The sequence below is a fragment of the Ananas comosus genome, linkage group 2 (genome assembly GCF_001540865.1).
Source record: "Ananas comosus cultivar F153 linkage group 2, ASM154086v1, whole genome shotgun sequence".
NCBI lineage: Eukaryota > Viridiplantae > Streptophyta > Magnoliopsida > Poales > Bromeliaceae > Ananas > Ananas comosus.
Window position 1 is genome coordinate 17,247,488 of NC_033622.1, and position 27,323 is coordinate 17,274,810.

Consider the following 27,323-nt stretch of genomic DNA (forward strand, 5'->3'; position numbering starts at 1 on the left):
TAATATTTTTTTATATAACATATTTTCGTTTATACGCACCTAATTCTTTCATGGTACAAACAAATGAGAGCAGCTTTTTCCTTTGTGCAATTAGAAAGAGAGAAAAAATAATGAGCAATGCTCCTATGCACCGAAAAAATCTCAATCATTAAAATTTTTTAAATGGACGGTAACGATAGATCTATTAAAAGAGAGTGACCGGCACTTGGAGGTATAGGTACCGATCACCACTTTAATAAGGGCAAATTTTTTTTTTATTACTAGAGTTTGCAATGAGGGCATTTTGGTAAATTTTCATCCTCATAACATGCTATTTTTATAAATTTAGAATATTCCACCTTCCTTCATTCTTATCCTCCAATATTCCATCTATGAATTATTACTTTTCCTAAATTAAACCTCATGTCTTTAAACCATAGTTAGTTAATTCGAATACGATAAAAATTCGATACGGATAAAATAAGAATAAAATTTATATCTTAATTTTTAAGTTCGTTGAAAAATACGGTTTAAAAATTAGATTCGCCAATAATTCGTATACGCGATTTATACGAAAATTTTATGTTTCTCATTTAAAAATTCGGAATAAAAATTTGTTTATTTAATTAAAATTTTTTAGATTTATGCTATTATCATGCATAAATAATTATAATTCTTATAAAATATAAAAATAAAATTGGATACACACACACAAAGGGGGAGTGGAGCTAGAGGTCCACCGTGGACCTCTCACTCCACACAGTCCACGAGGCTGAGTGCAGCCTCGTGGACCGCGATATTTTCCTACACGTAGGCCGCGATTTCTTCTTCCTCGCCGCTCCTCTTTTCCTTTTTTGCTTTAGAATCATTTAGTTTAAATAGGTAACAAATTTTATTTTTTTTAACTATAATATAAACTAAATCTAAATTTAAAATTTAATTTTAATCAATATTTTTGAACTTTAATGTTGTTTTTACTATCGAATGAACAATTTGAATTTAATTTTAAAAATAGAAGCCTTTAATTTAAATAAATAATAAAAGTTATGTTTATAAATACAGCATAATTTACAATTTAAAATAAGTTAATATATTTGAAATTTCTTGTCATTTTAATATCAAATTAACAATTTGAATTGAAATATACTATTCATTTAAACATAAATTTTTTCGTTCTGAAAATTAAAATTAAAATTAAATTTGAATTTAATGTACACAATTATAAAGTTTAAGCTCAAATTGATTTTTAAATTCAATTTATAAAGGTTTATTACTTATCAAATTAGCACTATCTAATTTGGTAAGTAACAAAATTAAACAAGGAAACAAATATTTGTATAAGGTTGATCAAATTTGGTAATTAATTTGTATTTTTTTTTTCCGATATTATCCTTATGAATGGTAACATGTTGAGCAGGTAACCACTATACAAAAGTCAATCTCGCCCTTAAAATATTAACGGTTAAATTTATTTTACCTGGTGTATTGAAGCATTCCTCAAAAATAATTCTGAGCAAAATTGCATTTTCGCTTCTTAAAATGTGAGGTGGCACTAATAATTAGTCTCTGTCTTCTCAACTTTTTAAATTCTAAAAATTTAAAAAATTCTTTAAATTTCAAGATGAGAGAGTGTATTCGATACTCCGTTTTTTGGAATGTACAAATGGCTTATCTCTAGCATTACCATCTGCATTAATTAAATAGCTCTCTTTTTAATCTAATTGGTTTTCTTTGATTTCCTTTTTGTTTTTCCCTCTTCTCCTTATCCTTATTTGTATGATCACTCCGCCTGGCGAAATACTGAAAAGGTCATAAATCTGTACGAACAGAGGGACATGTTGGCGTTAATAAGAACGGACCGTGCCAGATGGAACAGATATTCGTTTGGGTTTTGGGAGCTACCGCGACCGATACCGCAGGGTATGGAAGAGTTGGGCGGCGCGGAGCATAGATGGATGTGGCTCTTTCAACCGTCGCATAAAAAAGGACTCGTACGTGGACGAGGCATCGCCAAGCGGCCGCGGCCGGAGCCACAGCCACACGGGTCGTTGCCGTGCCCACGTGACCAAGTGAAAATGATCATAATAATAATATTCCTTTGCAGGATCGATGTCGACCCCCAACTTAAATAGCTAAAATTGTAGTTAACTTTCTACTCTAATAATGTTGGTTTATAAAGTTGGTGCGGTAACAAGGCAGGACAAGCGGCTGGCCAACCCAATAGAGCAATAACTATCTCAACACTGCTGTGGGTGGATTTGGTCAAGGGAATAAATGTGACGGTGAAAAATGTACAAGTATCAATAAGTGTTTGATACTTTTAAAACCACCATAGTCGGACTTTAAATTTTTATAAAATCTATAATAAAAGAGGTATAAGATTTATAACCATGTATATACGTCTGCGTGTGTGTACACCCGATGATCCTGACACGCTCCGTTTCGTGCTTTCAAGTGACTTTCACCACTAATGACGGAAAGCATTTCCAATTGACACTTGTGGAGAATATTGAGCCTCATGACATAGGCTATTTCAAAACAATACTTTTTTAGTTTAGATCTTCTTAACTTTTAGTTAAATCATCAATAATTTTTAAAATTAAAGTTTTGATCATTTTTCAACATATTAATCAAAAAAATTGATGGCTAATAGCTAATATATTTATTAATTCTAACTTAAATTATTAGAATAATCCATTTTCCAAAAATTAGAACTTGAGTTCTCATGCATTCTTATTGCTTCTTAAAAAAAACACTAATTATATGTAATTGGGTATGGATATGCCAGGGATATGGATATGCCAGGGCTCGAAGTCATTTTTAATTATTATATGGCATATATACACGGCATATATGGATATGGCCAATTTGCATAAAAAATTTACTTATTTTGGGCTTTTGCAAAACCGGACCACCTTTTTCGTTTTTGCAGATTCGGTCCGCTTTTTCATGCGCCTGACCAAAATACCCTTATTACTTTTTCTCTTTCCTCTTTCTCTCTCCTCTCTGTTTCTATCGTTCTGTTTTTTTTTCNTCAATATAAGTTCTTTCTTCTCCCTCAAATAATTCCTAACATGCAAAATTAAAAGAGGAGAGGTTAGTTTTATTTTCATAATTGATGTGGCAGTTCTGACCATTTCATGCTCAAATGGGTGCAAAATCTTGCAAACTTCTATGAAATTTTTATCGCCATCGTCATCATGATCGCAATATTATCATCTCCATCTTCATACGACCTTTGTAGATTTTTTTATTTAAATGATGATTCTAGGCGGTTATCAATTTTCAATGGTTATATTGGTTAGTTCAATTCATACATTTATCTACCCAAAAAATAAAACATACTTGAACTTTTATTTTCCAAACTCCTTTCTTCGTCCTCTTCAATATTTTTTATTTTTCTTCTATTATTTATTCGTCGCATCGCGCGGGTTACTATACTAGTTATATATAATTGGGTATGGATATGCCAGGGATATGGATATGCCAGGGCTCGAAGTCATTTTTAATTATTATATGGCATATATANATTACACCATTACACCATTACCATTACACTATTACACCATTACACCATTACCAATACACCATTACACCATTTACGCCATTACACCATTACACCATTTGCCGACGGAGAAGAACACGCGCGAGTCTTTTTCATTTTCTTCTTCTTTTTCATTTTCTTTTTCTTCCTTCTGCGGAGGACCTCGACTCTCTCGATCTCCGCTGACGGGGGCACCCCTTCCGCCGCCGCCTCGGCGGCGCGCGGCGGCACCGATGGCGTCGTCGGACAAGGAGACGTTTTACACGCCGCAGCGCTCGGCGGAGTCGGCGTACAGCGACAGCCCCAGCAACCCCATCTCGCGGCGGTGGTGTCGAAAGCTCGTCGGCGATGGTGAGGGAGCTGCTCGAGGTGGTGCTCGCGCTGTTGAGCTCGGGCTTGGCCGCCGCCGACCTGCGCTGGTCGACGAGGCCGCGCAGGCCGCGGGCTGCGAAGAGCGGAGAAGCCGCGAAGCTCGGGGCCAGCTCCGCCACCACCGCCGCGTTGCTCCGCCGCAGCCACTCATTCTCCTCCACCAATGCCGTTGCTCCTCCTACGTTGGTGGCGGCGGCGGAGGCGGTAGGGGTGGGGCCGAGGACGAGGAGGCGAGGAGGAGAGGGGGAGTCGGTCTAGGGCTGGGGGTCCGCGGCGACGGGATCGAAGAAAGGAGAGAGAAAAAAAAGAGGAGAGAGAAAAATATATAAGGGTATTTTGGTCAGTTTGCTGAAAAAGTGGACCGAATCTGCAAAAACGAAAAAGGTGGCCCGATTTTGCAAAAACCCAAAATAAGTGGATTTTTTATACAAATACCACTTTAATCTGTCACGCCCCGGAGTCCCTTTTAGTTTAAAACATAACGGAAAAGTGTCTGAATTTTTTTTTTTAAAAAATCTGACCCCAGAGTATGTCAGATCCGCCACAAACACAAGGAATCCACTGTGCACACGGACAGAGTCTTTCCTGTATTTGCACGGCGTCGCACAAGTACAAGAAGCAATCCAGATACAACCACAACCAAATGAACATACAAGTAACCAACAATTATATATTCATACACCATTCACATCACAGGTTCACATTTATATATTCAATATTTAAATATAAATTCACATCTATCAGTTAAAATGTTTCCAACTCAGAAACAGATTTTAAAATACTAAGATACAAAATCTACAGAAATTTTTTTGAAAACTGTTCCCGTGTATATACACGACCGGCCCATTCCTGGATTCCAATCAATCCCACCCGTTGCGTGTGTAAAATAAATCGAAATCGTAGAATTAACTAGCTGGTCCGATGATATTTATTGTTTCTAGAAGGGGCTGCAGTTCTAGATAAATCTAACTGGTCAAATAGACTCGCCCAATCGGTAATTACCTACAAGATCTAGCGATCAGCTATGGGCGACGCTAAGGCAACAGATGGAGGAGCAACAGAAGATGAACGTCCTCGCCTCGTTTCCGGCTATGTGGTGCTCAATTAGGATTTAAAGAAATAGCATCATCTTTAAGAATACAATCTTGATTTTTTCTCAAAAAGAGGTCAATATGAGCTCAAACCCACTTCGAGTATATAAGAATATCGGTATTACGCTGAGCTCATGGGGTGAATCTCGACGGTAATGGAACTCTCTTTGTTCTCAGTTTCTTTTAGCTTCCATCTTTTTTGACTTTGCATTTTTCTTTTATTTTTTATGTTCTCATGTGTTTCAAGGCTTTGTTTTTTTTTTTTTAGAGATAGGTAGCATGCGTCCGTTTTGTTTATTTTTTAAAAAAATAAATTTAGCTGAAAATGTGAATCAACTAGAATTCAAATTTGAGACCTAGCTCGGATATCAATCACCAAATTCTTTACTGCTTGTCATCTCATGCAGTAATAAATGAGACGGATGACTTGCCACCTTTCTCCCTTAAAGGAAAAGGAAAAGAAAAGAGTGATCAAACTAAAAAGATCTATAGATTTGCGTCATTCTACAATCCATGATTTTGAGCTTAGTCCACCTGATTTAATTGGAGAAGTCAGACAGGCACTCTACTTCATTAATGCGAGCACAACTACCAAATTTATTAACAAAGAAAGCAATGTAATTTGAAAAATCCTCGCATGTTGAGCGTCCATTCTGTTTGCTCTCTAATTCCAGTTAGAAGGGGGAAAGAAAAAAAAAAAAAATCTCTCAGTAGACAATTAATTCGTAGCTTCGTCATATTTATATTGAATCTCCACTTGAGAAAAGATCAATTCCAGCATAAACTGGTAACTCACAAACGTATGCATCTCCTAATTTTCAAATTTTTAATATTACTTTTCAGAGGGAAAGCACGTTTGATTAGTAGAAAATAACGGATCATTAGAGGGGACGGTAAGATAACTGCCGTCACATTTCAGCTAATACTAGTTTGAATAGATGTTATATATAATGGTGTAGTCTTGTTCGTTGAATATATATATATACACTCCCAGTTATTTTAGGGAAGATGACCTTGTGTGTAGAGCGATTGAATGCAATCATCAAACATCTCCTCTATCCCTTTGAACTTGAAGCCCATATACTGTAACTTTGATGTATCGAACTTATAATCCTGCTTCCCGTAGTGAGCCTCAAACCTGCACAGCCATTTATTTTTTGCCTATTACTTTCAGTTAAAATTATATTTTTGCTACTGTTAAATGAACACTTTCACTGAAAAATGAAAAAGAAAAAAAAAATTGTAAAGCTTGTCTATATAATTTAATTAGTACTAATCAGTGGTCTTTAGTTAAAACTCGGACGGACGGCCATTTAGAATTGAGGGAGTTATATAATTAAAGTTAGGATCTATGGGCCGAAATGTACATAGAGGGGAATCTCGAAATACAAAAGCGACACAAATCCGTCCATTATGGAAGTTTAAGCGATTACTTGGTCTGCTCTGTACCTTGCTGGGATTGGAAAGAAGGGATATCTTTTGGCAAGCAAGGCGGCTAATTCGTGATTATCAAGGACGGTGGAGCTACAGAGATATCTTCCTCTGGCACTGCCAGTCTCGTACACTAGAATGTGGCAGCGTGCGACATCATCGATGTGAACATACCCCATTCTGCCGTACCATGAGAATCTCTCCGCCTCTCCTGCGGAATTTGTATTTCATGCCAAACTCTTTAGTCACGTACTGCGCACATGAAAGCTGTTAAATTCCTTGTTAATTCTATATATATATGTTTTCACCGTCTGTGTTACGCACGGAATTAATAGCTACCTTCAGCTTAGAAATAAAAATACTAATAATAATAATAATAATAATAAATTTGAAGGATGCTATTTGTTGAAATCGAAATACCTTTAAGCAAGCCCAGGACGTGTGAAGCTGTGAAACATAACTGGCGAGGTAAGCTAGGCCCAACCACAAACGACGGAAGAACAGTTACTAGGTCCATGTTGTTCTCCCGAGCAAATTCCCACGCTGCTTTCTCTGCTAACATCTTCGCCAACGCATACCACAACTTGGGCATATTACCACAAAAAGAAAATAATCTTATAAGCACTAATATTCACAGGGGTTGGGGGTTCAACTCAGAGGCTGTTTAGTTGCATATAGTTGCAATTGCACCATAGTTGTAACTGCATATAAATTTGATGTTTGTTTAATATATTTAACTGCAACTGCTATAATAAAAACTGTAGGAAGAGGTTCAACTGTAGCAGTTGAAACTACGCCCAAATTGGCCGTAGTTCTAACTATAACAGTTGGAGAGAATAACTTTAAACAAAAGATAACCTTACGTACCTCTTTAAATATTTTTTAAACAAAAAATAATTTTTTTTACATTAAAGGTAATCTCATCATCATATATATATAATAATAAAATTTAAAAAATATTTTCTCAACTGCATGCAATCAAACTAATTATTTATAGTTGCAGCACTTTCTACTACCTCCAATTAAATATAATGCATATAGTTTTAACTACTACATTTCCGACTGCATACATCTTCAACTATACTGTATTAATAATTATATCTAACCAAATGGCTCTTTACTGTAGTAAACAACAGCTAGCTCTGCAGTTTTTATGGTATTGTGAATTACCTGGAGCTTCTCGCAGAGTTCCACAGAGCTCCACGATGTCTCATCCAATGGCAAATTAGGGTCTATATCATCTCTCGTCCTCACTGTTGACGATGATGATGTAAGAACAACCCTTTTGAGAAATGGATTCTTTTTGCAGGATCTTAACAAGTTTAGTGTACCAGTAATGGCAGGATCCAAGATTTCAACCTGCCATGAGAAAATTTGAACATCTAGAGAAACTGGAAATATTCTTGTTATATGCTCAGTAGTACCATATCCTAGGATGAGCTGAAAATAATATTAGGCATCTAAAGCTTAGCTACTTGTTTTGGGTAACTTGAGCTAGAAGTTTTCGGATCTTTGCGTCGGCCTAATTTTGTTGAATCATGTCAAGTCAAGGATATCTTGATCTATCAAAGGTAAAGGGAATTTCGAAGCAAACAAAATGATAACCACATTAACATTTTCTGTACAAATTTTTCTCAAAAAAAAAAAAAAAACATTTTCTGTACAAATGCTAACCGCATTCACTAAACATGCTACGTAGCAAAAAATGCAAAACCATTAGTGCATGTACGTATTTTTTTTCTCATCTCATAAATTAATAAACTATATCAAAAAAGAAAATAAAATCGCTGCGTGTTTTATATATGGTAGGGGGAAAAAGACAAACACATATAGTGTGTAAAGTGGCATGCCTTAGGATCCGATCCGGCCACATAGACGGGAGATGCAGTGTGGAAGACTCCCTCACAACCCATTACAGCGTTGTCAAAGCTTCCATCTTCCATGAGATCGGCTTTCACCAGCCGAAGCCTCTCCCTTGCTCCTTCCAACTCCCAAAGGTGTGCCAATTTCTTGCCATCTCCTATAGAGTAGTATGTACAAATTCTATAGTCTCATATTATTCCCGTCAAAACATAATAATAATAATAATAATAATAATAATAATAATAATGACGACGACGACAGCAACAACAATAGAGAAATACGGAGTCGTAAATTAATTAATATTCATGCATATGCCTGGGTCTCTCACTGTTCCCGTCACATAATATCCAGACTCGAGGAGTCGCCTAATAAGCCAAGAAGCAACAAAACCGGCAGCACCCGTCACGCACACTTTTCCTTTGGTGGCGGAAAATTTCTCCATTCTATCCAAGCGTACCCTCGCGAAACTTCGGATGCTAATTAAGGAGCTTTCATATATGCGTGAATACACCAAATCTTTAGATCGAATTAGCTTAAATACTAGCAAGACAGGTAGGTCATTCGTTTTACGTGGTGAAGACAAATACAAAGATTGGTGGAGAGTACGTAGACCAGAGATCTAGCATGTACGTCGTACAGTAGTTGGTAAAGTGTAGTTGAGGGTATTTAAAATAGTTTTAAACTTCAGAAATAGTTGGCAAAGTTGCGATCGAGTTCTAATTGTACGGTTCCTGGGTAACATTTCATCTGAGAGGAGATGGTCTCCCTATAAAAAATTCTGTGAGAAAAATTTGTTGTGTCATAATGACTATTAACTAATAAAACAGAGATCATGAAAGAGCGAAGAAATGGAGAGGGAAGAGGGAAGGGGTGGGAAAGAAATTTAAAATTAATTATTAAGCACTAAATTATTGTACTAAGAGCTTAACTTTTTAGGAAAAGACAGTTGCCTAAGATTATATTAGAAGGTCCTTAAGAATTCATAAATATGTCACTAGTCTACATGGTAATTGGTCGGTTAAACATGGAATAATTAAATATAAAACAATTACATCTAATATTTATGTTTTATCACAGGGGAAAAAATTAAGAGGTTCTGATTTCAGAAAAAATTCTCTTAGCAAGATATAAAAATAAGAAAGGAGATGTTTTTTTAGATTTTTTATTTTTGAGAGAAGAATAGACACGCTGCCCGCTTCATTCATCAAAAATATGAATTAAACTACAAAAGGGCCTGAGAAAAGAAAAATTAACAAAAAAAAATCAGCAATTAAAAGGAACAAAAATAAAATCGAACATAAGAAGAAGCCCGAACAAAACGAACCGGATCACTTTATGACAAGAGTCGTCTGTCACCGGACGCCACCTCCCACTGCCTTGCCAGAGCACTAATCCTACCAACTGCCATCAGAGGATCAGCATTGAGACCCTTGAAAATCACTTTATTTTCTTCCGTCCAAATAATCCCATCTGCAGTGCTGCTAACTTGCATAATCTCAACGATCCTTCCCAAGCTGGTCCTCACCATGACGTCATTTCCCAAACTTCACTGACATCGTCTCCAAATAACTGTTCTATTCTCCCACTCCAAACATTACCAAAATAAAAATCTTTGGTGGATGAGTGATCTAATGTCTGAAATGAGGACCCGCAGAGTAAGCCATTCCGACTACTACCTCCCTTAATTCACAGGATCTAGAATTAGGATCGGCAAAGTACACTGCTTTTCGTTTACAACTGAAATGTCGGTGAGTTTGCTAGGATCTTTCTTTTCTTCTTATAATTTGTCGAATAAAATAGATAAAAATACTTTATGCTGTAGTGGCAGATTATTATATTATAATAATTTATAACTAAAGACCGGCCGCATACATTTAAACCTTCAATAAATTTTGTTTCTTTTCGTTTTAACCTTGTCTTCTTTTTCTTTTTTTTTGTTAATATCCAGTTTTGTCATGTGACAATTTTTTTATAAGAATCGAATTAATGCAATCTCTACTACATTGTAAAATGCATTTTTAAAATTTTGAATTTAAAATTTTATTTATTGAATGTGTCCTATAATATTTATAAAGACTATATAGAAATATTATTAATTTTATACTCTTATTTCTTATAAAAAATTTGTAAATTGTGTTTTCTTTTATATCATTAATTTCAAAGTTATTTGAAGTAACTGATGATTTTCTAAATTAATATTTTATATATATTAATTTTTAAAGTATTGTGATAACACCAATCAAAATAAAATTTGATTTTATAACTATAAAACCATATGGCGGCCCCCTCAAACTATAGGGTATATTTTCAAAAAACTCCGTCAACTTTCATTTTTTATTAATTTTTTAAAATTTCAATTTTTAATTAAATTAGTATAATTATTTTAGCTAAAAAATTCAATTAAATTTATTAGTTCTATTAGCTATACTAGCTAATTGCATCTGTCTGAAATAAGTTTAAAAATTTAGTTATAAAGTTAAAGTTTAAGGACGTATTTCAGGTTTGCAAATTGGTGAGGGTTGTTGAAAGGGAAGAAACTATTCCACCTCTATTTTACATACCACCTAGTATTTCACTATTAATCCTTTAAAATTAAAATAGTATTTTGATAGATAGGATTTATTAAATTTAAATAACTTATGTATAGAAAAAGATATGTATAATGTTTAAATAACTTACACATACAAAAAGAACTTTATATTATAGAAGCTTGTATTTATGCATCAGTAGTTTCAAAATTCAACACAAAATAATTCATTATTATTTTAATTTGTAAAAAAATTAATATTCAAAATATTTTATATTTAATTATAAGCTTTTAATATTATAAAGTATATTGAATTAATAAATTATGGTTTTGAGATATCTATTATATATATTTATATATGTATGTGCATAAATCTACTAATATGCCACATGCTGCCGATAATAATTTTCAGAAAAGAAAGAGGAGAAAAAATCACTGCTTGCACGCAACGTATGTAGAGTCTGCATAAATTGTACTTTATTATATTAAATGATTGATATTTAAAAACTTAAATTTAATTATATATACATGATCAAGATTATCTAAAAAATTTAAACTATATTTAATAAATTATTTTTTTAAAAAAATTATTATAAATTTTATTTTAGATATTTTTTTGAGAGAGAGAATTTTTATTTTAGATATGATAGTGTAAGCATGCCTACGCATCCTGTGCGAAGAAAGAAAATCTCGCCGTAGGCACGAAATGCCGAGCCAGTATCTGAGATTCGGATGGACTAGCGATCGCGGGATTGAGGTTCGGGTTGGATCCACGTCCAAAGGAAGGTTTGGTCCGAAAACCTGCTTGCTTGGCTTCAGCAGTCCGGATGGGGTTGCATCGCTTCCATAGTTCCATCCAAAATGCAAGTTGCAGCAGGGTCGTCGGCCCTCTTCTCCGCCGCCAAACCCCCATCATCGCTTCGTCGCGCGAGAGTGAGGCTGACGTCGTCGCAGTACACCCCCGCATCCGCCCCGACCTCCAAATCGAAGGAGTCGTCCATGGCCGCCAAGTGGGCTCAGAAGACCGTCGTCATCCCTCCCCAGCGTCGCGGCTGTCATCTCGTTACTTCCAACGTTTGTCACCGGGCGCTCCTCTTTTCTACTTTGCAGACAATACAACTACTAATAATAATAATAATAATTCCTCTTCTAACTAATGCTATGCTCGCTGGCGATTCGATTTTTATCAGATACTGAGGGAGATCGAGCAGGACCTCTCGGGCTTCAAATGCGGACTGGCTCATCTTTTCTGTAAGTGCCCATCTTGTTTTCTGTATGTATGTAAGTTTTAATTGAACAGCTCAGATGGATTGGGGCTGGGGAGTCCCTCTGAGATCATACTGCGTTTACAGTGCAGCATACAAGCGCCTCCTTGACCATAAACGAGAATTACGACGCGGATGTTCAGGATGACACTGAAACCTTTCTCAACCGGATCGTCCCTGAGGTAATGGAATCGACACCCTTTTTTGTTCTTCTTTCTACATTATTAGATTGTTAATGACATATGATAAAAAGCTCCTTTTTTTGTGCTCTTATATGTCTGCAGGGCCGATCTGCACCCTGGAAGCACACATTGGAAGGTTAGGGACGTTGTAAATCCCTTTGTTATGTGGTCTATTTTTTTTTTTTTTAACTTTTTTTATACATGCTAATTTTGATTCGACTACTTTTTAGACATAATCATTCTTTTCCTTGAACTCATTTATTATGTTCTGCTCATCAATTGATGCTTATTTTTCTTTATCTTGGTTTTTTGTTTGTCTAAATGCTTCTTTCTGTAATGCGAACTACACAATAGCAGTCTGGATATTTTGCATGAAACACATATATTCAACAATAGTAGTATTTTTTTTAGCTGTTCCAATCCATCATATTTTAATTAGTACATAAGCTACAGTATATAGCATAGATGTTAAACTTGGCGACAGTATAAAGATTGGCTATATGTGCCCTCATACTACACTTTTTTTTCGCTACACTATTACAAGCACTGGATTTTATCATCAACTCTTTAAACTTGTAGTTGGAAGGTGGCGTACTGTTTTGCCAGGATATTAGATGTTCTGGAATCATTTGATTGTAGGGTGGACGATATGTCAATTTTTTATTGCTAGTTGCATAATAAGCAAAAGAGAAAAAGTGAGACTGCATCATCATGAAGAATTAAGAGGGTGCCGATGATAGGACTTTGGTCTGTCTCCCTTTTTGATCCTATCAACACACGTCTCTCGCAAGTATTTGTGTTTGCTAACTTTTGAACATTATAAAAAGTGAGACTACCTTACCACAAAGACACAAAGACTTAAGAGGATGCTGACAATAGACTTTGCTATGTCATAATTGGCACTTTTTTTATGTTTTGGTAGCTTCCCTTGTGTGATCCTAGCTGCATAGGTCTCATCAGTATTGGTATTTGCCAAATTCTGAACATTATTTCCGGGGAGAGGCGCTGAAAGCTACTGTTCTTTCTGCTTAAAAGCTTCATATTTGGCAGTGAGCAGTAAAAGTTCCAAACTGGTAGTTATATCCGTCACATTAGGCTTTTGTATATTTGTAATATGGTTATGCTGGATTTAGTAGTTCTTCTGAATTTCTATGGAAGTTTCTCTTGGAATTATGTGAGGTCATTATTTTCATCTCTTGCATTCAAAGCGCGTTAGGGTGATGAATTGTTTTCTACAATTTTAGAATTCGTCACTACGGATAACAAAGAGACCTTCTCTTTTGTTCCTCTCTTGAAAGTCCAACAATTGATAGATGCTAGTAGATTATTCATCGTCTGTTAGAAGTAATTGATTCTTCCAATCCATTCAAAGGGTGACCTTCTGTTTAATTGCTGTTATAGATCAGGCTAAGCCTGGCATGTTTTAGTTCCAAAGGCTTGGAATAGCCTAGAACCCATTCACTTATCTTTTGCCATAGCCCAACTAGATCTAGGTTTTATGCCAGATCAAGGTGGGTTGAGCTGCAAAGGTTTTAAATGTTGTTCGACCCAAAATTTTCAAGTGTTTTCTGCTTATATCAAGCCAGGGTTACTAAAACTGGCCAAAGCTTGATACTTTTCAGATAAAGTAGACAGAGCAGTCTGCTTGCTATTTCAACTTGTCTTTTCTATGCCCTACGTCTTGCATATTGGTGTTCAATTTTGCATTGTGATTTATGGATGTAATTTTGTTTTTGCTGTTTTTTATTGTTTTTTGTCGATTCTTTGGTTGCCCAATTATTCTGCTTCAAATGTTGTGGTTTAAACTATCTATGAAATTTTAGTTTATTCCTTTTCTTTCTTCGATTCGCTCCCTAAAACCATTGTACAGGACCTGATGGACTTTCTGTGGGCTTCACGGCCTTGAACTTCTGTTTCACTTAATAGTTGGGTTATCATTTTGCAGGACCTGATGATATGCCAGCACATATCAAATCATCAATATTCGGTTGTTCCCTTATGTATGTATTGTGTTTTTTTTTCCTTTCGCAATATGCAATTATTTTCACAATCTTCAACTAGTAGGAATGCCCTCTTCAGGATTCCGATTACTGATGGCCATCTCAACATGGGCACCTGGCAGGTGATGAAATATTTGTTATCTTGTTTACCAAATGAAATGTGCTTTGCATGCTGCCTTTTTGTTTTTGTTTTACCTAATACCACTTTAAGAATGAACTTCTAATAGTCTAGTTGTTGTTTTGTTAGAGACTTTGTATGCGGTTTTTGTTCACGAATAGAGAAAAGAACTTGAGTAATTGCATCTTCTTTGTTTCCTTGCTTAGGAAAAGAAAAGTTTTCAAACAAAAAGACTGATGGAAGTAAAGAATAATATTCCTAGTTTTCTAACCGAATCAATAGTTGATGGCAACCTATGTCTGTGATTGACATAAATGATAAAGGAGCAACCTTAGGAAATATATTTAAGAACAAATAACAATACCAACCATACCTGGTACCTATGGCCTTCGGTTAGAAACAGCAGTTACAGCACAATATAGTTTTCTGTTTCAAAGCAACCATGGAATGTTCTTATTATCTTGTACTTTGTGTTTCTCTTTGTTCAGGGAATATGGCTGTGTGAGCATCGTGACCATGCTACTGCTCGCAAGATTGTCATTACTCTTAATGGGATATAGGTTCTACTACAGTTTTGAAAATGAAAATTAACCATCACACAACAATCCGGTATTTTGTATTTAAATTAGGGCTGCTCTTTACCCTAATGTATTTATACTGTAAGCTTATTTGCTGTCTCTTTGTTGTGTGGTAAAAAAAGGGATTCAGTCTTGCATCTCGTGCCTAATCAAGTAATGTTGCACGTCAAAAGTGAAATCATACACTGCATATAGTATCCTAAAAGAGAAGGATACAGTCATACTGGGTTTCATTATGGAGATCTCAGTTTCGCAGATTGGTGGTGCTAACTCGTCCCGAGTGGGTAACAGCAGTTAGTGATCCAGTATGGTAGGCGATTCTACGCTTGACCAGAATCTTTCTATTTAACATTGGGGTTATCATGTATAGAAGGCCACGTTAGCAACTGGTAATGCTAATTTTATCGCATTTGTATTTTTTAATATGAAAAACTTGAAAGTTGTCTAAACTTTTGAATTCGGTTCGATGTAAGAGCTATAGCTAACTTTGTAGGTGTACAAGTAGATTACTATGGCCGGTTGATTGGAAGTAAGGTCGTAAATCGGATCGGATGGGTTCAAGAGGCAAAGTTTGGGCAGAATCGTGGCCTAGCATGGGGTGTTGCAGCCTTGTCAGCTCTAAACCCGTGGGCTATGTTGAGCCTTGAGCCTACCCTTTAGTGTGACACGATATGGTCCGCAGCGGGCACGGGCCATGCCACGCCTAGGGGGCAAGGGCCATGCCATTCCTACGGGTCAAACCACAGTCCCGCGCAGGCAGGACCGAGGTCAGGATCACTTTTCCTAAGATCATAGCCTGGTGCCAGGCCTTTCTTCTAAGGGACTGCCTTAGCAGAAACAGCGAGCTAGGTATTGGACAATAAAAATGATTGTTGGAGAAGACATTCTAGTCCAAGTATTCTAAATTTTAAATTTTTAATTTAAAAATTGTAACAAATTTAAAATAATTTATATGTTAAAAATAATTTAACTGCTGAAAATTGTCTTTTATTTTTTTAATTTTAGGATATTTTTAAAACTTTTAAAAAAAAGGAGCATGCATCCAGCCAGCTCCGGTCGAAGCCAGGGGTTGTGCTCGGCTGCTGGCCCGGAAAGTTAGGTTGTGCCAAGCTGGGCCGTCATCTGGCCCATTTCGTCCCGCCCACGTTACATCTCTAGTTGGAAAGGCGGGAAGAGCTATCATTCTCCTAAAAGCAGGCCTACAGCTGCATGATTTATCTTCCCGGATCTCCCTTCCCCTCTTCATTCTCACTCCTCTGGTCTGTTACTTACCTGTGGACTTGATCGTCCACTAGATGGCTTCCGAGGAGGGCAGAGGTGAGGAGTCAAATGGATCTCTCTTCGAGGAGATGGTTGTCGCCATCAGCACTGCCACCGCCACCAAATGGGAACATGCTCTCCAATCTCACCCTCCAAATGCAAAATTAGGTAGCGTTTGGTTGGGGAACAAGGGGGGGAATAAGCCCTTGTTCCCCCTTTGTTCCCAAACGTTATGTTTGGCTCCCGGAAACAGTAGTTTCCGAAAATCTGGAATTAGCTGGAATAAGGCTGGAACTGCTGTTCCACCCGTTTCCTGGAACAAACTTGTTCCTTGATGAGAACAAGATTAATTAAAATCTAAATTTAATTTTAATAACAGTAAATTATTAATTAATCTAATTAATATATTTAAATTATTATTTATTATTTTAATAATTAAATAATTTATTATTTATAATTAATTATTAATAATTAGATAATTATTATTATTAATTTTTTATTAATAATTATTAATAATTATTATTCTTAATGATAATCGATATTATTATTAATATATTATTTATAATTAATAATTAATAATTAATATTATTATTTATTAATAATTAATTAATAATTATTATTCTTAATAATTAGATAATCGATGTTATTATTAATTTATTATTTATAATTAATTATTAATAATTATTATTATTATTTATTAATAAATATTAATATTAATTATTATTAATAATTAGATAATCAATATTATTAATAATTTATTATTTATAATTAATTAATAAGAATAATTAATAATTATTATTATTTATTAATAATTAATAATAATAATTATTATTATTAATTAGATAATCGTTATTAATAATTTATTATTTATAATTAATTATTATTATTAATTATTATTTATAATTAATTATTAATAATTAATTTTTTATTTATTTTTAAGTAATATTTTTATATTAATTAATTACATAATATAATTTTAATTTCAAATTATAACGTTTATTCCTCTTGTTCCAATCTAATCATCCAAACACTATTTACCTTATTCCTAGGACAACCCAATTTTTATCCAAACACAAAATTGGTCTAGTTCCTGCTTATACCTCAACTTGTACCTATCCCTAGAACTAACAGTTCTTACTTATACCTAGGGTTTTAGTGTTCAGGTTTAGGACCGAAGGCTTTAGGGTTTAAAGGTTCAGAGTCTGGGCTTTATAGGGTATGGAGTTTAGGGTTTGAGGGTTTTAAGTGTTTAGGATATAGGGCTTAGTGTTCAGGGGAGTTAGTGTTTAGGGTTTTAGGGATTGGGTTTAGGGGGAAAGGAGAATTCATAGTATTAAAATAGAAATATGTGAAGGTTTCTGACAAATTCCAAACTTACAAAGATATACCATTCGTAACAATTCAAAATGTTATGTGAAAATATAGCAAATTAAGATTTAAACACAAAACACCGACCGTCCCTAGAGCAAGTGGCAAATGGCTGGTGGTTGGTACCCGAGATCCCAAGTTCGAATCCTAATTGATTCACATTTCCAGCTAAGTTTATTTCTAAATGCAATAAACGAAGCGAAGCAACCTATCTCTCAAAAAAAAAAAAAAAATTTAAACATACGACAAATTTTGTTTTATTGATCCACCACCCACACTACTCATAAAAGTTGTATCATGACTTCGAGAGATTTGAAGAAGAAAATACTAGAAACTATTACATGATAACATAAGTTTCTACCAAATAACAGAAAGGCAAAAATATAACCGTAACATCAGTTCTGAAGTATTGCCATAATAATGAATGGTTAAATCATTTCTGTATAAAGATCATAAACCTAAAATCATGACTGCTATACATGTTGTGCATAATTTGGCAGAATTGTAGGAATATTTGAAAGTAGTCTGTATTTCTATTGCTATTTGCTGTGAAGTAAAAAGAGCAGTCCCTGTTCTGGAGAATTAGCTTGTGTTAACAAATCTTGTAGAGTGCTGCGAAAAGAATATGTAGGTATGTTCTACGAAAGTAAAATGACTATGAACTTACCTATATAGCTAGAAGTTATTGCCTTTCAAATCCCAATAACTAGTGACCTGCCTGAAGATTTCAAGCTGAATAAGGCTGAAACCAAGTCTCAACTCTATATAACATGGTTTCATTCTTCTCTGATCCAAAATAAAACCCATGAAAATCTCCATCTTTAATTAAAGACAACAATTCCTGAAGTTTAAGCAACGTCAGCACAAAATAAGATCGACATTCAATCCAATTGGAAAAATATAAAAGCTGTGATATCTGGCCAAGTTATTAGTCTATCATCTCCATAGCAATATAGTCATATGGTTGGAAACACACATAACTAAAAAAAAGAAAAACACTCACAAAACTAAAAATAAATAGAAAAACTGTTAGAGCAAAAGTGATACATTCCATTACTTTTGATGGAACCACAACAAAACAAACACAAAAATACTTTGCTAAAATCACATTTCAGACCAAATGAATATCTAGCATAACCCACAATGAGAACAAAGTCAATCCTTTATCTTCCACTAAGAAATGCGCTTCTTTTAGAACTTTCCACTTCCACTCTACTAGACATCAGAAAGTACCTTTCTCGCTCTTGAAATGCTGTGATTTGGTGTAAATAAGACACAAAGTTATATCTCAAGACTTTTATCTCAAGGAACTACTATTCAAAAGTATCAATAATATACACTAACCATTATCAATTGTGAAGCATTTACTCTTAAATGTTAGGAAGTCTAACTAACCTATATCAGTGATTTATCTTAATCATGTAAGAACAAAGAGAAAGGCTTGGCTATAATGAAGAAGGAAACCAAACCTTTTCAGTTATTTTCTAAAATAACATAGAAGATAGCGGCCAGAGGAGACTTAGAAGACATAGGAATATATATATATATAGAGAGAGAGAGAGTTGAGCTGGAATGTTATCGGTAGCAAACGGGCTCCGTTGCCACCCATTTGTTTTCGATGATTGAGCCTCTAAATCGACGATCAGTATCGTTGAACATGATCTATACCACTTAAAGTGTCTAGAAACCAAATTTCAAATCTTTTCGACACCATTAGCTTAATAATCAAAGGGTTTCAAATTTTATAATTTTAATGGTCGATATAAGACGTTTTCTCGTTTAACAGTGTAAAGATATCCAAATCAATTGAATTTTGGTTAGAAAATTCTTTAAACTATTTAGAACAAGCTCTATACTTTTGATCTTGATTACAAGACTCCTATCATCACCTTTTAAAGAATTATCATTTTCAGCCGTTCATTTTTGTGTCTACTTGATGAACAAGTGAACAATATCGAAAAAACATGAAATTTGATTTCTAGATACTTCAAGTGATATAGATCATGTTCAACGGTGCCGATCGTCGATTTAAAGGCTCCATCATTGAAAACAAATAGGTGGCAACGGAGCCCATTTGCTACCGATAGCTTCCAGCTCAACTCTCTCTCTCTCTCTATATATATATAGTAGGGCTACTATACTCTTATGAGTATAGAGCCACTCTTATGAGTATAGAGCCTTTCATACTCATAAGTTGTTTTCGATGATGGAACTTTCAAATCGACGATCCACTCTGTTAAATATGATTTAAAATATTTAAAACTTCCAAAAAATAATTTTCGTAATTTTTCAAAATCATAATAAAGCCTATCAAGCAGGCATAAAATGAACCGTCAAAATTGAACGACGTTTTAAAAATGGATGATCGGATCCTTCAATTTAAGATCGGGGTTATTGATCATTATCTAGATAGTGAATAGAATTTTCTATCAAAAATTCAACCTATTCCAATTCATTTACACACACACACACACACACACACACACACACACACACATATATATATATATATATATATATATATATAGAATTTAGTTAGAATACTCTCAAAAGCACCAACCTTGGTGCTTTTGAGTTTCTAGCCTTTGGATCTACTCCTTAATTATTAATAACCTCTGGATCAAACACTATTCCACCTACCACCACCTACCACCATCATCTCAACCCTACATTTCTCCATCCAATGGCTAAAAACTCAAAAGCACCAACCCCTTGGTGCTTTTGAGAGTATTCTAGCTCAACTCTCTCCCTCTCTCTCTCTCTCTCTATATATATATATATAGGCTAGGGCTACTATACTCTTATGAGTATAGAGTCCTTCGTACTCATAAGTTGTTTTCGATGAGAGAACTTCCGAATCGACGATCCACTCCATTAAATATGATCTAGAGTATTTGAAACTTCTAAAAAATAATTTCGTAATTTTTTGAAATCATAATAAAGTCCATCAAGCGGGTATAAAATAAATGGTCAAAATCGAACGACGTCTTGAAAATGGATTATCGGATCCTTCAATTTAAAATCGGAGTTATTGATCTTTATCTATATAGTAAATAGAATTTTCTATCAAAAATTTAACCGATTCCGATTCTTTTACACCGTTAAACTAGCAATATCTCATACCGGCCGTTAAAAATTGTCAATTTTGTGACCTTTTGATCGTAAGGTAAATGATGTCGAAAAATTATAAAATTTGATTTCTAAACGTTTTAAATGCTCTAGATAACGTTTAACGGTGTGGATTATTGATTCGAAAACTCTATCATTGAAAACAACTTATGAGTACGAGAGCGATCGTACTCATAAGAGTATAGTAACCGAACTCTCTCTCTCTCTCTCTCTCTCTATATATATATATATATGTATATATATATATGTATGTATGCATGTATGTATAATTGTTCACACTATTAGCTTGATACACAGAAGATTCAACACATCATACAAGGAAAAGAGAAAACCAACCAATTGATGGAAGTGAAACAATTGGGTAACTACTAATAAGCCACAAGAACTACCCTGAAAGATAACAAATCTAGTATTAGTAACCAAAAGTGCATATTTATTAAAGAAACTGGGAGGCTTAAGAAGTTTAGATACTTGAGCGAAAACATCAAATATTGCTTAATGTACGAAGCTCACTTTTCAACATCACAGCAAAGGCTATGAATATTCCTATCATATACTGCAGGATGATACTTTGCACAAAAGAAAAGGTATACAATAAGCTCTCGCTGCACAGTATCATAAAGGAAGTATGTAACGCTTTAGCTGACACAGTGTTATAAAGGAAATGCGTAATGCTTTTCCTAAGTTATACAGAAGAAAATAATAAACTTGAATGAGTGAGACCTATGGTATTGTATGGAATGCAAGTTTTCCTTCAGAAACTTTTGCATCTTGGCTAGCCCAATTGGATCTCATGGACAGAAAAGAAATTCTATTTGATAGAAAAAGAAAAAAAAAAAAAAAAGGAAAAAAGGAAAAAAGAAAACCTGAGATTTGAACAATTTATACTAGCTATTAAGTGAACAATTTCACACTTAAGCTCAAATATGAAGCAGAAGTGGAACACATAGATAATCCCATCGCTTTGACTACCAGCCTGAGACCAGCTTTCTCTCATTCTGGGATACATGCCACTACAATCATTTTTTCTTTAACTGTCTATTTAAGTCATGTAGTGGAAAATGTATGCATAGCATTGATCATATAATTAATATTATCTATTACTTTAATGAAGGTACATATGTGGAAACATACCTACAATCAATAATATACTGAAAAAAAAAAAGTATATTTGACAGTAGAACAATTTAATACAAACAAAAACAGAACAAACGCACCATTGGCGTGAAGGACAGTAGCGATGCAGTGGCTGCCCCAGAGGTCCACAAAGACCTAGTGCACCGGTTGCTCTTGGGGTAACAGTAGAACAATTTAATACAAACAAATGCAAAACCAATGCGCCATTGGCGTGAAGGACAATGGCGATGCAATAGCTACCAAAAGGGTCCATGAAGACATAGTGACCCAGTTGCTCACGTGGGAAGCAACTTTTGTAGTCACGAAGGCCAAAGTCGTGGCCGATAAGCCAACCCCTGTCAGTGCCGAGAAGGATGACATCAGTGATGGTGGACATGAAAGCGATGACGCCGCGGCCCTTGGCAGTATAGCACTGCAATGGGTCAGCCAAGAAGAGGCAGTCGCCGACCATGTCCATGGTCTTGGCCTTAGTCTCAATGTAAAGGTATACAATGGAGTACTCCAAAGGAAGAAGGAACAGATTAGAGAAGGGGGAGACGACCGGAGAAAAAAGTCTAGAATGTACTAGTTATATTACTGACGTGGTGTCCCCAACCAATAAGATTGTCCCCATTGGGTTCACCGTCCCATCATGGTTAATAGAAAAAGATTTTTATTGCACTTTTATCTCAAAAAGAGAGAATATGATTAGTTTATTACTGATGATATGGTGCCAGTGGGACACAGTAGACTTCCTCCCACACGAGAGGTGCATAGATTGGTTGTACTTATAGGGTAAGTTGCATCCTCGAACTATGGGTATAGCCGGGCCAGAGCCAAAACACTGGTGTTCTTTTCGGTTGGGCTTAGGATATCTAAAATAGAATTTTGAGTTAGGTGGTTCTTAAATAATTTTGGTTCCATTCCGTGTGTGTTATGCGTGCATGCGTCTGCTAGGTTTGAGCGGAGAAAGTTTTGCAATAAAAGTCAAAAAAATCATTCATAAATCGAATGTAGAAAAAATTGCTATAGACATCACACGGTAAATCATTGTACAAAACAACTAGGATATTGAAACAAGGTGAATTAGAAACAAAACAAGACAAAAAAAATATAAAAAACAGAAATATTTGAAAGCCGAAGAGACTTGAAATAAGAAGACATCAGAAGATAAAAAGAATTGAAACAATAACGAAAGGCAAAAGCAGAGAATTAAAAAAAGAGAAGAAATTATGACTATAAAAAATAAAAAAAAAAGTAGGTAACTTTAGTTGCTTCAAAACCATTGCTTAGTTGCTTCAAAACCTTAGTTTCCGCATATATGATAAAGCAATCTAAGCAGAATAAACCCTAGCACAGAAAATAAAACTATAAGTTGAATTAAAGAGATTTCAACATCGACGAACACGGGTAGATTGATTACCTCTTCCGTCAGAAACCTTATCTCCAGTGAGAAACTTTCTCAGCCTCCAATCGAGACAGTTTCCACAAACAGGATCCGGCAATCTAGCTGAAGTACGCCCTGCGGTTTCTCGATTGGAGGAATTGGGCGAGATCGGAGGAAACGGAGGGGTTCGCTCTAGGGTTGGTCGATTGGAGGAATCGGGCGATCGAAGGGGAGGGGAGAGGATTGCTCTAGTGTTTCCGGATTGAAGGAATCAAACGATCGAAGGGGAAGGTTTCTTGATTGGAAAAATTCGAGCGATCTGAGGGCGAAAGGAGATGGCGGATTGAGGAGACGATAGTATTTCGAACGAGGAATTTGCGGTTGCCTCGGCTTCCCGCTGGAAGGAACATATGGAAGGGCAAAAGTCCCAAGCCCATCCTAGTGATTTGACGGGAGGGAGTGGCTAGGCCCAATATAATTTCAAGTTTGCAAGCCCAGACCTATAAACGAAACAGAACCTCAGGCCTTAGCCAGCGCCCAATCGTGCTTACGTGATATGGGTTTTTTTTGTGGTTCTTGACTTTCTACTTATCATTGGCCCACACGTTGGTTGAGAGAATTATTGATTATCTTTATTTCAATTGTATATGTGATATACTTTATTTTTTAAAATTATAAATTTCTGATATATTATTTGTTGGTGATAATTAACTATTTTATATTTTATATATAGAATAATTTTATAGTATAAGCGTGGTACTGAGACCATCAAAAAAAGTTGGAAAAAAATCATATAAGAATATACTTTGCAGTTCTCGATAGAGAAAAAAATCACATAGAATATACTTCTACGATTCTCGATAGAAATGTAAAAAATATATCATAACTAACTAATTACTATATGCATGAGCAATATTTTATACGTAAATAAATAAAATAGTTTTTTGTCTTACTTTCTCACAACACGACAATCTCCCCGAATATGCATATGTAAACATCATATTTATCTAGCGTACTTTTTCATCACATGCAACATAACTCCTCCATAATTTCAAATGAAGTCTATATAAGCTATAGTGTACATATTAGTTTTAAACATGATAAATAATAAAGTAATAAATGATGGATAGGGGAGAGAGATTAAGCGGCCCACTTAATCTATTTCAAAATACACCCTCTCCCTCTCCTATTCAAGCTGGTTAATAGAATGATATCATTTCACCACAAGGCCCAGCCATTGAAATTTAATCTGGCCCAATAGTAAAATGTTGGATTCTGCCCGGCAGCAGAAATGTCGAGCCAATATATGCACAAGGTCTGTTTAAGAAAGTGGGCCGACCCGCCCAGAAAAAATTTGGTGGCGGAATAGTAATAGAAGACTAACTGTTTAATTCAGAGTAGAACTAGATTCGAACAAATCACGTTTCATTAAGGAGTAGTTTAACTATGCATGTGAAGATTAATATGGATATGATTTATAGTTTATAGAGTCATGCATTATATTTTTGAAAGCTTGTTCAATTTCTCGTGTCATTGTCTGTTATTTCCCATGAGTAATAAAGCTTTTAGGGCTTATTTGATTCATCCATTTTGGGTATGGAATGAAAATCGATTTAATCAAATCCGGTTAATTTTGTTTGGTTCGCATGAATCGGTTTGGGATTTCTATTCCGGACTGGAATGGGAATGGCCTATTATCCTTTAACTTGATTCCGGTCTTTTAGCCCGGATTGAGATTTTATTCCGAAAGCCCACTAAGTTCTCGAAGTCCATGTGACCATCTCACTCTCATTCTCTCCACTCCTTTCTCATCAAAAAAAAAAAAAAAAAAAGTAACATATCCTCTCTCAAAACTCTATCCCTAACTCACATCAATAAAAGTTTTTAAAAATAAATTTGATATTTTTTTTGGAAAACTTATTAGAGAATAGTATTATATTTTTCATAAATTTTAAATAATATAAATTTATATTTGAGAGTAAAATTAGTATTATAGTACCCTATAATTTTTTAAATTTATACGAACCAAATAATGAAATGTGAATAACTCGTTCTAATTCCCAATCCACAAATAAACCAAACGTCTTGGGGGAGTAGGTCATTTTAATTACCATTTCAATTCATTCTCATTTTATTATCCATTCAAATTCCATCATTGAACCAAACAAGCCCTTATTTTTGACACTGTTTTCGAGAGTTTTTATTTTGTTACTAACGAAAACTCATGATTTTAACGAGAATAGAAAAGACCAAGGAGTTCGGTGATTCAACAGAATATGCTTAGTAATCGGGTTGCCTTGTAGGAGATTAGTCCACAGATTCACTGTGAACGTGCAATCGAACAATAAGGAGGCGTTTGGATTGACGTATTTGTAGATTCAACGTAAGTCAAGTGTAGTGGTGTTTGAGTTTTCCTAAAGTGTGATTATTTTTTTGTTGTTTGTTTTGACGTAACTCGTACCGTCTGAAAGTTAAATTTAATCACTTCTGTTGTTTGTTTTGATGTAACTTGGTGCTGATAAAATTAGTTTTTTGAGTTCCGTTGTTTGTTTTGATGTAAGTAAGTGGATCTCATTATCTCCTAAATATAGTAGTAAATTTACCACTATAAAATTTAATCTATTATATAATTAATTTTTTTATTATTATTTAAAGATAATTCTAATTTATTATAAATAAGGTAATTCTAACCCATTATAAAGGAAGTAGAGTTTAGGTTTTACTGTTTAATAAATTTTTTAGAGGAGGTTGAGTGTAGTGAAAATCAAGTTCGGCACTTTAGAGGAGGAAGTCGAGAGTAAGTGAAGTGGAGCTCTAACGTAACTTGAGTTACATTACATTTTTCACTTACATCAAAACAAATAACGGAAGTGATGGAACTTGAGTTCCATCACTCCACTTACACCAAAATAAACGGGCCCTAAGTGTTCCAGCTTTTCTTCATTCTTGCAACAAAGAGCGCATATCACCCTAAACCCTAAATCCTAAACCCTAAACACGATTACTAAGGGGATAGTGAGCAACGAAGGTCATAGTGAGCAACAAAGAGCTCATATCGAAGCGCATATCGAAGGTCCACAGATTCACCAAATTTATTATAGTGAGGCAGGATCCCATTTCGTAATTTAGCTTTTATAATTTTAATGGGCCGGCCTGGCCATTGGGCGCCTATAAAGTAAAACAACTGTTTTGCAAGAAGAAACATTTCAATTCGACAGATACCATATCATGACATGGACCGGGCCCTTTCTCAGCCAGAGATTTTATTTCATTATTGGACGCAACATCAGTACGAAGGTTGGAGAAAGTAAGGAGACTAAAATGGCATGAGCTGGGCCTGTTTTTCAGCGCAGGAAGTCTTAACCCATTCACCGGTAACTAGAGGGTTACGCCACCGAAATAAAATTCTTGATAGTTTCAGCCAGTTCTGATAAAACAACACTATATAGTTATGCGAATAAGACCTAATAAGAATACAATGGAATGCACTAAGCCCTTTCTCGGCCTGTGAATCTACCATATATAGGCCTATAGGCCTCCAGTCAGAAATATCTAGTCCTGGTCAAACTAGTTTGGGCGCAATCACATTGCTATCATTAAACACTTTTAGTGGTTTATCCCTAGAAGATATAGAAATAAGAAATAGTTCTGTATAATCCTCTCCTTAGATTCAATTCTATCCCTAAATATATTAGATATTTTATCTGATGCAAATACTCATTTTTCCAAATGCATTGAGAGGGTTTATAACTTTTAGAGTTTTAGAGCTCTAGCCTAACCCGTCCTCTCTTCCCCATAAACTATTTTAAATAATAATTATTAAAATATTAAAATGCTAAAAATATAATAAGTCATGTCAAAACATTGTCAGTTGAATCTCTGTTTATCATTTTTATTTAAACAATTACCAATATATTTTATTTTTTAATTTTGTATAAAACATAGAACATATAACTATAGATTGAGCACCGTCGTGTTCAACAATTTGAATAGAGCGATTAACATGCGCTACTTTAATTTTGCGCACATTTTCTTTTCTTGCTTCAAAGTTGGACGGAGACCTGCCAAGTAGAAGGCCGCCCTTTGCTATATGGTCCGGCATTGCCGGTGCCT

The 27,323-nt window shown here is 34.9% G+C and overlaps 2 protein-coding genes across 3 annotated transcripts; one reads left to right on the forward strand and one right to left on the reverse strand.

The window, feature by feature from the left end:
* LOC109703922 (tetraketide alpha-pyrone reductase 1) lies at positions 5,832-23,637 on the reverse strand. 2 transcript variants are annotated; one of them, XM_020224668.1, is made up of 6 exons: positions 8,596-8,802; positions 8,268-8,437; positions 7,588-7,776; positions 6,838-7,000; positions 6,436-6,628; positions 5,832-6,124 (listed from the first exon to the last, which is right to left on the reverse strand). In XM_020224668.1, the coding sequence occupies exons 1-6, from the start codon at positions 8,720-8,722 to the stop codon at positions 5,986-5,988; spliced, it is 981 nt and encodes a 326-aa protein (XP_020080257.1). In that variant the 5' UTR covers positions 8,723-8,802; the 3' UTR covers positions 5,832-5,985. The 2 variants fall into 2 exon arrangements, 1 of the variants encoding a protein (XP_020080257.1); XR_002214058.1 differs by lacking the exons at positions 5,832-6,124; positions 6,436-6,628; positions 6,838-7,000; ... (1 more) ...; positions 8,268-8,437; positions 8,596-8,802 and adding exons at positions 18,469-18,830; positions 23,247-23,637.
* LOC109703934 (UPF0047 protein YjbQ) lies at positions 11,643-15,399 on the forward strand. Its single transcript, XM_020224680.1, has 7 exons — positions 11,643-11,881; positions 11,998-12,058; positions 12,160-12,254; positions 12,357-12,390; positions 14,200-14,254; positions 14,334-14,376; positions 14,861-15,399. The coding sequence occupies exons 1-7, from the start codon at positions 11,669-11,671 to the stop codon at positions 14,930-14,932; spliced, it is 573 nt and encodes a 190-aa protein (XP_020080269.1). The 5' UTR covers positions 11,643-11,668; the 3' UTR covers positions 14,933-15,399.